The 16,859-nt window shown below is 36.8% G+C and overlaps 1 protein-coding gene across 1 annotated transcript in view; it reads right to left on the reverse strand.

Moving 5' to 3' along the window:
- Nucleotides 1-6: 6 nt before the first annotated feature.
- Nucleotides 7-16,859, reverse strand: part of LOC106870700 (WD repeat domain phosphoinositide-interacting protein 4) — a 27,935-nt gene continuing 11,082 nt past the window's right edge. Inside the window, exons 3-12 of the mRNA XM_014916868.2 lie at nucleotides 14,802-14,876; nucleotides 13,119-13,223; nucleotides 11,883-11,979; nucleotides 9,155-9,249; nucleotides 7,982-8,055; nucleotides 6,336-6,458; nucleotides 5,124-5,209; nucleotides 3,426-3,527; nucleotides 2,662-2,780; nucleotides 7-321 (exon numbers count right to left, since the gene is read on the reverse strand). Coding sequence (XP_014772354.1) covers nucleotides 215-321; nucleotides 2,662-2,780; nucleotides 3,426-3,527; nucleotides 5,124-5,209; nucleotides 6,336-6,458; nucleotides 7,982-8,055; nucleotides 9,155-9,249; nucleotides 11,883-11,979; nucleotides 13,119-13,223; nucleotides 14,802-14,876 — 983 coding nt within the window. The 3' untranslated portion in view covers nucleotides 7-214. The remainder of the gene's footprint in view (nucleotides 322-2,661; nucleotides 2,781-3,425; nucleotides 3,528-5,123; nucleotides 5,210-6,335; nucleotides 6,459-7,981; nucleotides 8,056-9,154; nucleotides 9,250-11,882; nucleotides 11,980-13,118; nucleotides 13,224-14,801; nucleotides 14,877-16,859) is intronic.

Consider the following 16,859-nt stretch of genomic DNA (forward strand, 5'->3'; position numbering starts at 1 on the left):
GGAGGGAGAGAGTTGTCTAAAAAAAACAAACAAAAAAATAAACATTTTCAATAGCAAGATTAGATAAACATTGCTACAAAGAAAGCAGAATTTCTGCACTTGTCAGAAGTCTCAAGTCTTAATATACGGAATTCCTGATGTTCAGAAAGCTCCTAATATCCAGAAAGTTCCAATCTTGCTACTCATAATCCTCAATGTCTATAGAGTTGCAACATTAGTACATATCATCACCAATGTCCAGAAAGATGTTATAGGCTTCCCGGTTACAACTACCACTGGTTGTGAAACTGTATTTGTGAAATGTCCCATCGACACACACGGCTGGAATGGAAAAGGACAAAAGATGAAATAACATAAAACAACAGAAATTCAGAATCTTATACTAAACAGGTAGCAAGTGAGAAGTAGCTGATATAAAAAGAATATATATATTTATGTATGGTTGACAGGAGCCAGCCAAGTAGAAGAATACCCCAGGCTACTGTGTCTGTTTCAGCAGGATGCCCTTCATAACACCAACTACTCTGTAGAGTGGACATTTTCAACAGCAAGATATATATATATATATATATGTGTGTGTGTGTGAGATGCATGGTTTAGTGGTTAGGATGTTGGACTCATGATCATAAGACTACGGTTTAATTACTGAACCAGGCAATGTATTATGTTCTTGAGCAAAATACTTATGTGACATTGCTCCAATCCACTTGGCTGGCTAAAATCACCAATCCTTGTGATGGACTGGCATCCTATCTAAGGGGAAATATATATGCCACAGAAATCAGGAAGCCATCCTTATGTGTTTATATGACTTTGGAAGGAACTTCAATCCTTTTAAAATATACATATATATAGGGTGTTACAAAAAATTTGGTATCATTTCGCAATCTAATAACTTTGCCAGTTCTTGTTCAAATGACTTCAAATTTTAACAGCATGCATAGAAACAGGTCAAAATTTTATGTTTAATATTTGATATGTTTATCTTTTCAAGTATAGAAATGGCATTTACTGGAAAAGAAAAGGCGTTTTGTGTGTTGGAGTATGCTCGAACACAGTCGAACAAGACTGTGCAGCGTGCATTTGTGAGAGAGTTCACTAAAAAATCACCCATGGCAATGCAGATTTGGACATGGCACAAAAAATTCAAAACGGAAGGCTATCTGTGCAGGGCAAGGATCTGGATGACCACTAACATTGGAAGAGACAGTTGAGCGGGTTCACCAAAAACTCTGACGAAGCCCCAAGAAGTCCATATGAAGAACAAGTTTGGAAACCCAGATCCCTCCAACGACAATTTGGCATGTCCTGAGGAAATGCTTGCTAATGAAACCCCACAAGCTGCAGCTCATTCAGGCCATAACGGCAGATGGCAAGTGAAAGCGCAAACATGAAGGGCCTGATCTATGTCCCCACTCTTCCTGCAAACCTAGAGGAATTTGAGCAGAGAATCACTACCGCACTGGAGACTGTTACCCAAGACATGCTGCAGTGTGTTTGGAAGGAACTTGACTACCAACTTTATGTGTGCCGTGTCTCAGGCAGTGCACATATTGAACATTTGTGAAATCGTTCATGGAATCCACATACCTATGAATTTCTCATTCAAATTTGGAGGAACGAATCTTATGTTGCTCAACATTAAGCCTGATTAGTTTCATTTGCTTTGACCATATAGTTTCTGTGATATTTACGTTTCAAATGATATCTAATTTTTTGAAACACCCTGTATATGTATATATATATGTATGTATTAATAATAAAAGTGAAAAAGAATTTCAACTCCTATTTCTAAATTCGGTGGATGGTGAAGCAATTAGCTGACCCCTAATTATAATTATAGAATATTTGTATATATGTATGTATGTATTATATAACATCATCATCATCATTGTCATTTAACGTCCATTTTCCATGCTGGCATGGGTTGGACGGTTTGACTGAGGTCTGGAGAGCCAGCGGCTGTACTAAGCTTCAATCTGATCTGGCAATGTTTCTACAGCTGGATGCCCTTCCTAATGCCAACCACTCCGAGAGTGTAGTGGGTGCTTTTTACGTGCCACTAGCACAGGAGCCAGTCAAGCAGGCCTGGCATCGATCACATTTGGATAGTGCTTTTTACGTGCCACTGGCATGGGAGCCACCACCACCATTGTCGTCGTCATCATCATCATCATCATCATCGTTTAATGTCCACTTTCCATGCTGGCGACTGAAAACTGGTCACCTGCACCAGGTTCCAGTCTGATTTAGAAAGGTTTCTATGGCTGGATGCCCTTCCCAATGCCAACCACTCCAAAAGTGTAGTAGGTGCTTTTTTTACGAGCCACTGGCACAAGTGCCATTAACGTGATACTGGCATCAGTCCCGTAATACATTGGTGAGATGATATAATTAACATATTGTGTGGTCATTACCATCCATCAAAGGTGTAAAATGTGTCTCTTCAAGTGAATATTTTGAATAAGTCCTTCACTAGAGCAGACTGTCATTTCACTCTATGCAAGAATGAATAACCAAAGCAATGCACCAGTGCTATTTTCAACAATTTGCAGACAAAACTAAACCCATAGATAAAATGAGAGACAAAACAAAATACAAAAACAAACAAACAAAAAAAAAAACTCCTATGTTCAGTTAACTATAAAATATAATTCTTACCAACAACAGAATTTCCTGAGCCAAAAGCACAAATGCAAGCACATTCTGCTGGAACAGTGAAGTTGGCAAGGCCCCATTGCGACTCACCATACTGACCAAGAAAGCCCATTTTTTTAAAACTGGAATAAAAACAAACAACACAATCATTATCAATAAATGAAATACTTTGCTTTTGTGTGTGTGTGTGTGTTCAAGCAAGTCATCCTTTTACTGGTTACTAACTGAACTTCTACAATTGAAACTTAGCTTCCAGTCATTATGGAATGTTGAAAATAGTCTTTTGCTTTCAACTTTGACAATATAAGATGCAAAACTGCAGCTATGAGAAAATATAAACAAAATCAATGCTTAATTGCTCAGAGATGCTTTCTGTATGAAAAACAATAGTTAAGTGAGTGTTGACATTTTTAATTTAATGAGCATTAATTACCAAACTAGAAAGAATTATGTGATGAGGAAAAGACAACTTTAGTTAAATATTCTTTTACTTGTTTCAGTCATTTGAGTGCAGCCATGCTGGAGCACCACTTTTAGATGAACGAATTGACTTCAGGACTTATCCTTTGTAAGCCTTATACATTTAGTTATTCTTAGTTCAGGTGTGCCACCAAATTTTTAAAAGAATATAACTGAAAAAAGGTTGTGGAGCATTGCTATAGCTGTCTGGGTGGTAACTACACATGCTCCATATTTAAATTTAAAGACCCATCAAACCCTTACTCCAGACCAAGCAATTATAACACACTATTAGAAACTGAACTCACGTGGATCTTTTATTCAGTGTTGTGTCCTCGATAGCAAATATATGGACTGTCCCTTTGTCACTGGAGGCACACAAGAAGGCAGAATCATGACTAAAAGATATACTGGTAAGAAATAGAAAATAAAGAATTACAAATAAGAACATGATAAATACAAGCATAGTTCATGGTTATGTAGGAAATATGTATATGTATTTATATGCGTGTATATATGTATATGTGTGTGTGTGTATGCATGTCATTATTCAGTTTTATTTCAAGATTTCTTGCCAATAGAGAAAGAACCGGTTTCTAACCTAGATCCAAGGTTCCGTCATTGGAATTTCAACAACATCAACATGCATATAGTTGCATATCTAGACATGCTCATATATACTTAAATGATAAACTTCTGGGAAGTTTTACAGACTTTAACAGTTCCAATGATAGTCTAAATCTGTAGTCTTCGAATCAGCTTTCTCCTTTCTGGTTTTGAGAAACCAAGTTTCTCAAGATTAGTATTTAGGCAGTGTGGTACATATTCCAGTGCTCCAATAATTACAGGTATAAACTTGAACTTGTAATCTGGATTGAGTAACTGCAAATTTTTCAATAGTTCACTGTAAGTGTTCTTTTTTCACTGATCTTCAGCTTTATGTTAACATCTGCTGGGCAGCTGATTTCCACAACTGTATACATTTTCTTTTCTCTATCCCAAATCATTATATCAGGTCTATTGCGTTTATATTTTATTGAGGTTTTCACTGGGACATTCCACCAGTATTCCTTTTTATCATGAGTGGCTATGGCTTCTACCATATTGTGGGTTCTTATTTCTTTGTCCTCAGGGGTGGGCAGGTGGGTAGGTAGGTAGGTAGATATGTATGTATGTATGGGTGGATGCATGCATGCATGGAAAGATATATACAGATATGTATAAAGGAATGATGAGAATAGGGTCAGAATAGGTGCAGTATCTTTCCCAACTGCAACCAAAATATGCTTGTGTGTGTGTTACCATCACCATCATCATTTTATGTTTGCTTTTCATACTAGCGCAAATTGGGCAGGAGATCAGTTCTTGTAAGCTGGACAGCAACCTCACTAGTGCTGTAAAGTGGTTGGTATCCAATCAAAGGAACCATAACAAAAAAAACAGTGGAGCATGATGCAGTTACTAGTTAAATCATCCAATCTATGCTAGAATGGAACATGGATGTGAAATGGTGATAATAATGATGATTATGATGATGATGATGATGATACAAATATATAGATATATGATGATATATATATGTGTGTGTGTGAGGGTGTATGGCCTAGTGGTTAGGGTGTTACACTCACGATCGCGAGATCATGGTTTCAATTCCCAGACTGGGTGGTGTGTCGTGTTCTTGAGCGAAACACTTCATCTCATGTTGCTCTGCATTCACTTCGACACCCGACTCGTAGTACACAGAACACCTGTTCAGACAATGTCGATTTGATGGAGAGTGTAAGCTAATGTGTGACAGAAACATTTGATCACTATAAACAAATCATTTGTGCAGATCATTCAGCAGTAGCTGAATGCACATACATCATCTTTGACAGGCGAGTCCATCATACACACAATTACATATGTAGACTATATAACAGTATAACTATCCAGTGTCAAGTACATTAAGTAGTTTGGTGCATTTCAGGGAAGGACAGAGTACATAAGTTGTGTGAGGTACATACCAGTATAATGTTGCAGTATCAGAACCTCTGCGAAGCTCAACCAGCAGCTGTTTGTTATAAACATTGAACACCCGTATCAGTGTACCCTGAAAAAAATACACAAATTAATGTTTCTTTGATTACATAAATTCTACAAAACTGATGCCACTTCAATTCCATCCTTTTAGTTAAAAGTATTGATTCTATACAATGAAAGAATGGTTTTGTGGTTACACAAACTACTGGAAATAATAGTTAAATCTCATCTCAAATTCCTCTCATCAGTTTTAAAACTGAAAGGACATAGTAGATAATGTAGCCTTAGATACACTATGGCTGTAAAAGATAAGGATCATAGCTGGAACATTTTTTATGATAAATCTCCTGGTTCAGGGCTGGCCCGAAGCTGAAGCAGCAACAATTTCATGCACTTGGTCCAAAGATACTGCTTATTCTCTTTGGCTAAACAACAACAATAGATATCAGTCCTCAGAGTGGTGACCATCACCACTGAAATATAAAATTAGGCCACCTAAATGTACCAGAGTGTTGAAATATGCTGGAACAGAATGGGTATCAAAAGAAATTCAATATACATTGATTGGGACAACCAGCCAATCACTGCATGATAGAATGGATATCAAGAAGATGTAATAACAAATAAATATGGACTCTCTTGTTGATTTAAAAATGTTATAGTTGTTTGATCAACAGAACTCAAAGTTATGGGAGAAGACACCTGCCCAAACTGCAGCATAAAGAGATGGAACTAAGAACCTGATGTATATTCTGCTTGGTGAACAATACACCAAGATACTTGAAGTGACAAACCAGTGGTGATTAGTCAACAACCTGTGTGTCACATATTTCCTGAGATAGAGCTGGTGCCAGTGCTACATGACCGCTATATAACAAGTACTGATTCACTCAAAGCAGACTAACAGCTTCTTGGTCAGTTAAAGTTTGTTTAATTAAACTCTGGCACTTTGTCTATTCATTTTAAGTTTTAATGCCACAAGGTATCCAGCAAGATTAAAACTATTCCTGATGGTAAAACCTTCTGGCAGCACTTCTTTACATTTTTACTGATTCAAGATCTTGGTCTTTGAAAAGCTTGAAATTCTGTGTCACTTATTAATTTACAAAAATCAAAAATATTGTCAAGAACAAATACTGGTATTTTGGTGTATCAAAAAAAAAAAAAAAAAAAAATCATAACTATATCATATTTACCTTGCGTGAGGCTGTGGCCAAAATAGAGCCACTCTGGTTCAAAGCCAAAGAAGCCAGCTCATTCTGGTGAGCACTGATCATCACCGGACATACTGACTGCCCTGGCTGAACTTTCTCCAAGTCCTGAGGAAAGACAGAAACAAAAAAAACAATTGATGAATGACTGGAAATCTCAAACATTAAGTGCTAACCACCACCCCTTCTTTCTCTTTACAAAAAATACCAAGTCCTCTACACAAATGTCTTGGTGTTCTGAAAGTTTACAAACACTTTCATATTTTACCAACAATATGACACTCTGTTTTGGAAATTTATGTATTTTCATAGCATCACAATAACCTTGACACTAAGATGTTGGACGATTGGCTATGTGGTTGTAAGTTCAAATGTTACAACAGCTTTTAAGTTTGTGCCAGGGCTAGTTCACAACTAAGTATTTACTGTGAGGGAGGATAAGCAGCTGTTGGAACAACTGCTCCAATAAAACAACTTCCACTGATGGTGGTATGTTGAAATAAAAGTCAAGCAGTACAAACATAAAGCAAAAGAGGTGAATACATAAAATATAAGCAATTTATATCTACCAAAACACAGAAAGAATTTTGTTAGCATTCAGCACCACATTTAATTCATTGAACTGCTTAGATAACTTGTTAGAAGTAGAAAAGTTTTGGTGGAAAGGTGGCACAATTAGTGCTGAGATAAGATTGCAGTGAAAGTAAAAGCGAGAAGGAAGTGGTGGGAGCTGTTCAGTTGACAGCAATGGATTTTTTTGTCTCTGCAAAAAGCAGACTATATGATGCATGTAAGAGAAGAGGATGCTACATTTGTAATGAGTATGGTAAGAGCTGTGGAGACTGGGGAAGAAATAAACTGAACATAGTTTACTAGATGTATAATATTGGTTTCAAATTTAAGCATAAGCCCAGCAAGTTCAGGGGATGTGGGTAAGTTGATTACATTGTCCCCAGTGGTCAACTGGTACTTATTTTATCAACTCTGAAAGAATGAAAGGCAAAGTTGACCTCAGTGGAATTTGAATGCAGAACGTAAAGACAGATGAAATGCCACAAGGCATTTTGCTTGATGCACTAATGATTCTGCTAACTTGCCACCTTTACTAAATGTGTAATAGTGATGGCACGTAAAAAGCACCCACTACACTCTCTGAGTGGTTGGGGTTAGGAAGAGCATCCAGCAGTAGAAACTCTGCCAAATCAGATTGGAGCCTGGTGTAGCCATCTGGTTTCACCAGTCCTCAGTCAAATCGTCCAACCCATGCTAGCATGGAAAGCGGACGTTAAACGACGATGGTGATGATGATGAAGTCTAAATGAGGTTAGAGAAGGTTTACATAATGACATAAATCAATGTATATTGGAATCACAACCACACTGGTATCAATATGTAATGTAAATAGTCATTGGGCTCTAGGTGCAAAAGTACTATGGAGAAAAAAGTATTGAGTTCAACTCTTGAGACGTTGAGCTTTACTGTTAAAATGACATGAGGTCAAAAAAAGTGGTGACATATTGAACTGCAGACTCATCAAATTCATGACATCATTACAATGAAGACTTTATCAGTTCTCTAGACTAGTAATATTATAAACTAGAACTGAATAACACAAGTAAAATAATACTGACCACTACTTCAACACTTCCACATTTGTGACCAGGAAACACAACCACTTCTCGAAGTGTACTTATTTCACATAAGCCTGTACAAAGAAAAAGAGAAAAGATTAATTTATTATAAACATCCAAAGGTTTACTTATTAAAATCAAAATTTATCTCAATCCATTTCAAAATTTTTCTTTGCCTAGATATAAGATCTTTTATTATGACAGTAAAGAAGTACAGAGTATATTGCACCAATAATATAATGTTACTGGTAGTGATTTTTAAGAGTGTAACAAAGCAAACAGAAGGATTTCATAATCTTTCATGATGTATTTAGGACTAACAATTTTAATCAGGAAGATATCTTCTTCCTGAATATAATGATCATAGACATCACTTTTAGTATTCATGTGTTGAAAATTCCAGTGAAATGAAGGTATTTGTCTCCATGTATTTGAAATGGAAGGGAATGAAACTCCAGTGTATAACTTTCTCTATCAATTTTGGAGGAATGAAAGAAAAACTCAACAACAGTAACATTTGAACCTTTAAACTAGAAAGTGCAACGTTACCTACGATAACTTGTCTGCTAAAAGCAAATAATGTTCTTAATTAGACATCTGGTTAATTAGACCTTAAACATTTGTATATAGGGGAGAGTGAATGGAGATTTACAGTTTCTAGAAAGAAGACCTACAAGAGAAATTGTAGTAATCCTGACTATAACAATACATAGCAGACTGTTAAATAGTTTCGTTTTTGGATTTTGTTTGCAAGATTCTTTATGTGAGTTCGTGTGTTGAAGCACATTCTGTTGTGTCTGGGGAGAGTCCTACATGAGTGAGCTATTAAGTTACACAGTGATAGTGATGGTACTGTAGTATCCAATACTCTGTTTTACAGCTTGATAAAATCCCTGTCTTCACACAAATAGGGGTTGGATAACTCTACAAATCCATATGTTTTAGAGAACAGTTGTAATGGATGTATCAAAGTTGAATTACATTTCTAAATATAAATTAGTCAGTTGTCAAGTAGGAAACTAAAATTGATTTGAGTTGTGTAATGTGCCTAACAGTTTAACAAAATGCTGGTTGTATAGTAACTGAAGTACTTAACCATTGATCTATCACATCAATATAGAAGTGTGATCTATCAATGGGTAACATGTAAGAGGTGATAAACGAATATGTTACCTTTGAAGTTATCTCGTGTTCGGAATGAGTACAAATGTGTGGAGTTATTGGGGAAAGAAAACACATGGATTTCATTTCGCAGCACACAGAACAGTCTGAAAAAAATAGAAAAAGTAATACTGATGGTGATGATAGTCCATGTTTTGTACAGAAGTAGTCATAATTGAATGGACTCCAGTACGGCACTGGTATGTATTGCCTCTCCAATGGGATGAAAGACATAATCAGTCAGGTTTCCAAGGGAACAGCATTTTCAATGTAATGGAATGTAAATTGCTTTACTAAGACTGAGTCATCATAGCCAAGTTCTCCTCAGAAGTTTCAAATCTCAAGAGGAACCAAAGAAATTCTGCCAATTAAACATGAACTGCAGCACGGAAAGTCTTTTGGGGTCAACCACATAGCAACAACAAAGTCAGTTCTGGTCGGATTTGATCCAACAGGCTAATGACTATGGGTCAACTAGTTAACTAGAGTGGGGTGGTTGAGTGTGACTTAAAGATATTGATAAATGCAGTGGACTGACTATATGTTCTCACTAACAAAACTCCACAACTCTGTTTTAATCCCTTGCTGGAGGAATTTCATTTCACTGCTATTGTATCTGAGAAAGGCATGAATGTCACAACTCTTGATCTTCCCTTTCTTTGAACACATTAAGTGTTAATTTTCAATGGTCAAGTAAACGACCCCCCCATCACCACAATTCTGTAAAAGTGCCTGTGCAGCATCATGTAAAAGCACCCAGCACATTTTGTAAAGTGGTTGGCATTAGGAAGTGCATCCAGCTGTAGAAACTATACCAAATCAGACTGGAGATACAAAGACACTTGGGTTTGTTTTGACACTCATTACAAAGTTTGGCTTCACTTCATTTTATTTACAATGTTAATGCATTTAGGCAAGGTATGAATATCACAAATTCCTTATTTCCTCACGGTGGTGCACCAGCATGACCGCAGCCACTTGGCTGAAACACATAAATAAATAAATAAATACAAATACAGAATTATTGTGTTCAGTCAAACAATCACAAACTGGAAATGGCCTGTCATGATGAGGAGAGAAGTTATAACATATTGTGATTGTTGTTGTTTAGCCCAAGGTCAGCCTTAATCCAGCTGACCAGTGGCCAAAACTGTCCCACTTATGACCATCTCATCTTATTTTGAGACATGTACATCAACGATTACATTATTCAATATATCCTGTCTTTGTTAAGATTGAAGGGTGTGATTCAAGGAAGATATGACTGCTATTTCTAGTAGACAAATGAATACACAAAGGCTTCTATTTCTTAGCCCTGGAAACTCCCGATTCTTGATCCATAACCACCTAGTCAGTCAATACATTCCAGTCACAGTAAAAAAATTCTAACATTTTAGGCAGGAATCTTATGACGAAGGCATATGAATGTAGTGGTAGTTGCTGAAAAGGTAAGTCACTGTGGTGATATGGACATGTGATGGTATGGACATATGAGGATAGTGAATGACAACTACAGTAGAGGTAGGTGGTGATGGTAATGGATGGCAGCTACAGGAGAAGTGATGGTGGTGATATGGATGTATAGTGGATAGTGAATGGTATTTAGAGTGGAGTTAGGTGACCGTAATGGTAGTACATGATAGCTACAGTAGAGGTAGGTGACTTGCAATGATGTTTTTATGTTGGGATTTATGAGTGATTAGCTAAAGAAGCTCACTTCACAACTACATAGGGTAAAAGACCTCCTTCAGTCATGAATGACCATGAGATGCACCTAGAAAGTTCCCCTCTGAGGCACAGGTCCGGGCAAGGTTGTTTATGGAAGACCAGCAGTCATCCATGCATATCAGCCTCCCCTCTCCATGCCATCGATGTTTTCCAAGGGAAAAGCAAAGGCCAATACAGCTTGGTACCAGTGATGTTGCAACTCATTTCTGCAGCTGAGTGAGCTGGAGCAACATGAAATAAAGTGTCTTGCTCAAGAACACAACACGCAGCCCAGCCTGGGAATCAAACTCACTACCACATGATTGTGAGCCCAACGCTCTAACCACTGACCCATGCACCTTCCAACTACATAACACCAGTTTTAATTCTACTCCTTGGACAAGTGACTTCTGCCACAGACTTGGGTTGACTAAAGCCTAGTGAGTGAAGTTTGTTAAATGGAAGCTATATGAAAGTTCATTGGGGCCATATCCAAACTCCCTCTCTCAGCTGAAAGGTCTTTACCTTGCAAGTGCTGGTGCAATGTAAAATGCACTCATGTTGGTGCCACTTAAAAGCACATGTGCTGGTAGCACGCTCTGTAAAGTGGGTAGCATTAGGGAGGGCACTCAACTGTAGAAACCGTGTCAAAACAGATAATTGGAGCCTCAGCAGTTCTCCAACTGGCCAGCTCCTATCAAACTGTCCAACCCATACCCAAATAGAAAATGGACATTAAACAATGATGATGATGATGAGTGGCAGACTAAGTCTATCTTCTAGTTTAATACAACTACTTGACTGTTCAGTGTATTTAATGAAATCCACCATGTTGCAATTATTCAGGCCAGGTCCCCAATTTGAAAATAACTTCTCTTCTTTCACTTGTCTTGAAGACCCTAAAAAGGGTTATGAGTGTTGTCCTGATCCCTACTGACTAAGTCATGCAAAAAGGAAAAAGTTTAGGAGAGAGAGATAAAAACCTCAATATCATCAAATGTTAGAAGAATGAGAAGAAAGTAAAAGGCCTCACTTGTTTCTCTTCATGCGTATATTCATGACAGGTTGTGAGAAAATATATTCAAGGGCAAACTTCCTTTCCGACTTTTGACTCTCATCCCGGATCAACACTGAAGAAAAGTGAAACAGAAGACAAAGGATAAACTTACAAAAAATACTTACAGTAAACATACGTCTTGTGTAACAGAGGAACTGAGATCAATCCCTGCCAATAGTATCTCTCAACGACATATTGTGAGCAGGGTTTGATTTTGATTAGATTTTGGTAATAATTTCATATTTGTTTTGGTCTTTGTATAAACTAATGTGGGTTGGATAGGTCAGTAAATTTATACAATTGATGAAAGTGACACCTTATCACAAAAAAAACAAAAAAAAACAACTAAACATTGACCATGCAGATCAACAGGTTTTGCAGAGGTGTAAACAAGATGAAGGCAACAGATATCTAGAGTGAGAACACAGCCAGATATTTGACAGGCAGTCTATGTGTGTTGTAAGTCAGTTCATGTAGAGCACGCTGAGGTTACAACAACAACAAACAATACAGCAATAAATTTACCACACACACACATATGGTGGACTCTTCTGTCATAAATGATAGACAAGGGTTCTGCAAATTCTTGTTGAACAACTTATACAGATGATTTATTCATAGTGCTCAAATGTTTGTGCTGCACATCAGCTCACTCTCTCCATCAAATCTACATTGCCTGTACAGATGCATGACATGTCACACATCAAATTGCAGAGTAACATGAAATGAAATGTTTTTCTCAAGAACACAACATAAAATTCTTCATTTCTTGCTCATAGGCGTAGGTGTGGTAAGAAGCTTGCTTTCCAACCACATGGTTCCAGGTTCAGTCCTACTATGTGACACCGTGGGCAAGTGTCTTCTGCTATAGACTCAGGCTGACCAAAGCCTTGTGAGTGGATGCGGTAGACAGAAACTGAAAGAAGCCTGTCATATATATAATGTGTATGTTTGTGTGTCTGCGTTAGTTCCCCACCATCACTTGACAACCGATGTTGGTGTGTTTACGTCCCCATAACTTAGCAATTCGACAAAAGAGAACGATAGAATAAGTACTAGGTTTAGAAAGAATAAGTCCTGGGGTTGATTAGTTTGCCTAAAAGCAGTGCTCCAGCATGACCACAGTCAAATGACTGAAACAAGTAAAAGAATAAAAGAATACAAACACACATACAGGCATACAAACAGAACTTCTAAGAAAGCATTTATTACCAGTATTGTCAGCAAACTTTGGACAACTTCCACCTCCCACAATTCCAATAAGGTTGGTACGGAACAACATTTCAGCATGAGAAATGCTACCAATATTTTCTTTTCCTGAAATACAAAAGAAATTTGACAAAGTATTAGAAATATTGGACCATCATTATTATTATTACTGAGTGAGAGAGCAGTGAATGCCATCAAAGTGACACTGGGGTACAAATATACAAAGCCCAATATACTCATCATGCGTACCTGATAAGGGTACACCAGGCACATGCATCACAACCATGTGTGTGCAACATGGTGATTTCATATCAAGACAAACAGTGCATGACCTTGCAGGTGGGGCCCAGTTAGAATTTTCTTGAGGCCCATTCTGCATGATGAACAAATCACACTTTTTTCCAGAGATGAATTATTCTAACCCCAAAGAATTCCTCTCAACACATGGCTATGATGCTCCCCAACTACTGCTTATGATCAGAGATGCACATATCACCAGCCACTAAGGAACATGTTCAACTGGTTAAGGCCAAGCAACTGACAAGTAAATCTGTGGTATTGAGCAGAATATTTGCTGTAGTCTATCTTTTATACCAAGACTGAACATGTACATGATAACACTTCCAATCAGTTAAGATCAAAAGCCATGAAAGTCACTGCCTGGTAAATATTATTATTATTATTACTAAGAATGGTGCTCAGTAAAACCATCAGGGTGCTAGACAAAATATCTTACTCCATTTGTTCTAAGTTCAAATACTATCAAGGTCAATTTTGCCATTCATCCTTTCGGGGATCAATAAAATAAGAATCAGGCAAGCACTGGAGTTTATGTCACCAACATATCCAGTCTCCCTAACATTTTTGGCCTTGTGCCAACATTTGAAACCATTATCATCATCACCATCATCATTAGCAAAAGTGGTGAACTGACAAAACTCTACATTATGATTTCAAATCCTGCAATGATCAGCTTTACTTTCATCCGTCGAGAGTCAGTAAAATAAAGTACCAGACTGGGAACAATAGAATCAACAAAGCTCCTTGCTCCAAATCTGAGGCCTTGACGCTCATGCTATTATTATAATGCCCTTGTTAGAAACAATCATTATTAGTTTTGGTTACCAAATCCACTCACAAGACTTTGGTTGACATGGGGCTATAGTAGAAGATCCTTGCTCAAGGTGCTATACAGTGGGACTGAACCCAGAACCATGTGGTTGGGAAGCAAGCTTCTTCCTACACAGCCATACCTGTACTTTGCATGTGCATACATATCCATGTCTGTAAGTTCACATGTATCCTTGTTCATGTGTGCAAGTGTTTCTAAGATTATGTATACACATGTATCTGTGTTTGTGAGTACACACGAATCTATGTTCACATGTATATATGTATCTGCATGCATGTGTATGTCTTGTATTTTGTGTACACATGTATCTATAATTGATAAATAGTCTACCTGATTTTGGCCTCTAACACCTACTCAACAATCATATCATTGAAATCTTGAAGCTAGAAGATAATGGCTAATTAATTCAAAACAGTGTGAATAAATAACCATTACATCCCACAGAGTAATCTGAATGCGAATGAGATAATAGAAAAAGAGAGACTAACACTTAAAGAGGTGGGGAGTATGATAGTTAATTGAAGCCAATAGAATGAAGCAACTTTGCTACTTACCGACATTTAACTTTTCTGTGAGTGGTTCTATGTTGAAGAGACGTAAGCCAGTATCTGAAGCACAGCTGAAACATCCTGGAATAATGGTAAAATAGATGGAAGTAAATAAACTGGGTAAGACTAACAATCAAGTCATTGTAAGAGTTCTAGAAAAATGACAAGAAGAAAATACCCAGAGATGTGAGCAGTTTGAAAACTTAGTCACAAAGCAGATGATAACATACTTCATGTAACAGGCTAAGAAATTTTAATTAATTGAAACCTTACCCATAGTCATTCATGTATGTTATCAAATAACCCAATATTTTACAGTTCAGTCCAAGATTTTAGTTATGATAAAACTGTGCCAATCTGATGAGTTTTAATAAATCTGAAACATGCATGGGATTGTAATTTGACTACTAAGGACAGATATACTATGTTCCATATTCAATTAACTTTAATTAAAATTTCAGGGTTGCCCTTCTGCCAAGAGTTAATCATTTAGATAATTACTGTGAACAAAGTACCCCACCTACAGTTCACATTGTAAAGCGGTTGGCTAATGAACAACAGAAAGTGTAGGATTGTGTGATCCCTCTGGTTCTATCTCACAGAGGACTATTTATTCTTTCTAGCATTATCGTCTTGTAAAAATGCACCCTGTAAAGTGGTTGGCAATAGGAAGGGCATCCAACCACAAAAACCAAGCCAAATGACATGCATGAGTAGCAGTAGGAGCTGTGGTTCCCAATGAGAAGTAACTCAACTGTAACGATCCGTCCAATCTATTCTAACACAGAAAGTTGAATAAAATGATAATAATGATGATGATTTACACTCATCATTGAAGGTATAATTTTAATTAAGTAAAACATCTTGGGCTACTTCATTAAGTACACTGGCATCTATTTAACAATCAACATTCACTGAAGTATTTGTTACTGCCAAGTCCAGCTGAATAGCATAAGTAGTGATGTTTAATTGGTAGACTGAACTACAGAGATGTGGTGGAAAGGGTGACTTGATGTAACCTTTTAGCATTTAAACTGGCCATATCTGGCCCAAATATTTTGCTTGTTTTTATATTCAGACTGGCCAGATATGGCCTCACATATCTACCCTACAAAGTTCTTCTGTAGAAACCAAGCCAAAACAGACTATGGAACTTGGTGTGGGGCCTGGCCTTGCCAGCTCCTGTCAAACTGTCCAACCCATGCCAGCATGGAAAACAGACATATATGATGATGGTGATGACATGATTGAAATTGCAAAGCTATGTGTTAATGCATGATTAATTCAAAACAATGTGACTAAATAAATATTACATTTAAAAAAGTAATCTGAATGCTAAAGGGTTAAACAACTATGACATTGGTACAGAACAGAAAACTTTCATTAGCATATAATAGGAAACTGTGATACAGTGTGATTAGAGCAAATGAGTCAAGTAGAATTAAGTGTTCTGCCTGAGCCTGCATCATGATTGAACTTATAACCTCATAACCTTTGACTCATTGCTAAAGGTTACAAATGGATTAGAACTACTCTTGTAGTTTTAATCCACTTGAACATTTAAATTATTTCAGAACAACAAAAGTCAATTTTACTTAAATTAATGATGACATTATATTTTAAAATAGCAGGTCAGCTATTTTGGGATAGTTTATAGTTAGTATACCCAAAGTATACTTAATTATAAGGTTAACATATATATATTTCTGAACTTGGAGATAAAGTCTACTGGCAGTGATTCTACTCAGCAGAAAATAGAACCATGTTTAACCCATTAACTGCCAAATTTCTTTTATTCATATTTTTTGGCTTTACCAGGAGTCTTAGAAGTTGAAATAATATATAGTATTTAAATTTTCTTCATTGTGTGAATTATTTTGGAAATTATGATAAATTTTTTGAAAAGCCCCAAATGGGGATCACTGAAAAAAAGGAATATTTATCCTTATCTATTCAATTGCAATAATAAACATGTTAGTTTTTTTGAAACTAGAGTATCAAATGCAAATGTGTATGAAATATCAAGGAATGATATAAATGGGAAATGCAAAAAAAAAAAAAAAA

This window comes from Octopus bimaculoides, chromosome 6 (assembly GCF_001194135.2).
Source record: "Octopus bimaculoides isolate UCB-OBI-ISO-001 chromosome 6, ASM119413v2, whole genome shotgun sequence".
Taxonomy (NCBI): Eukaryota; Metazoa; Mollusca; class Cephalopoda; order Octopoda; family Octopodidae; genus Octopus; species Octopus bimaculoides.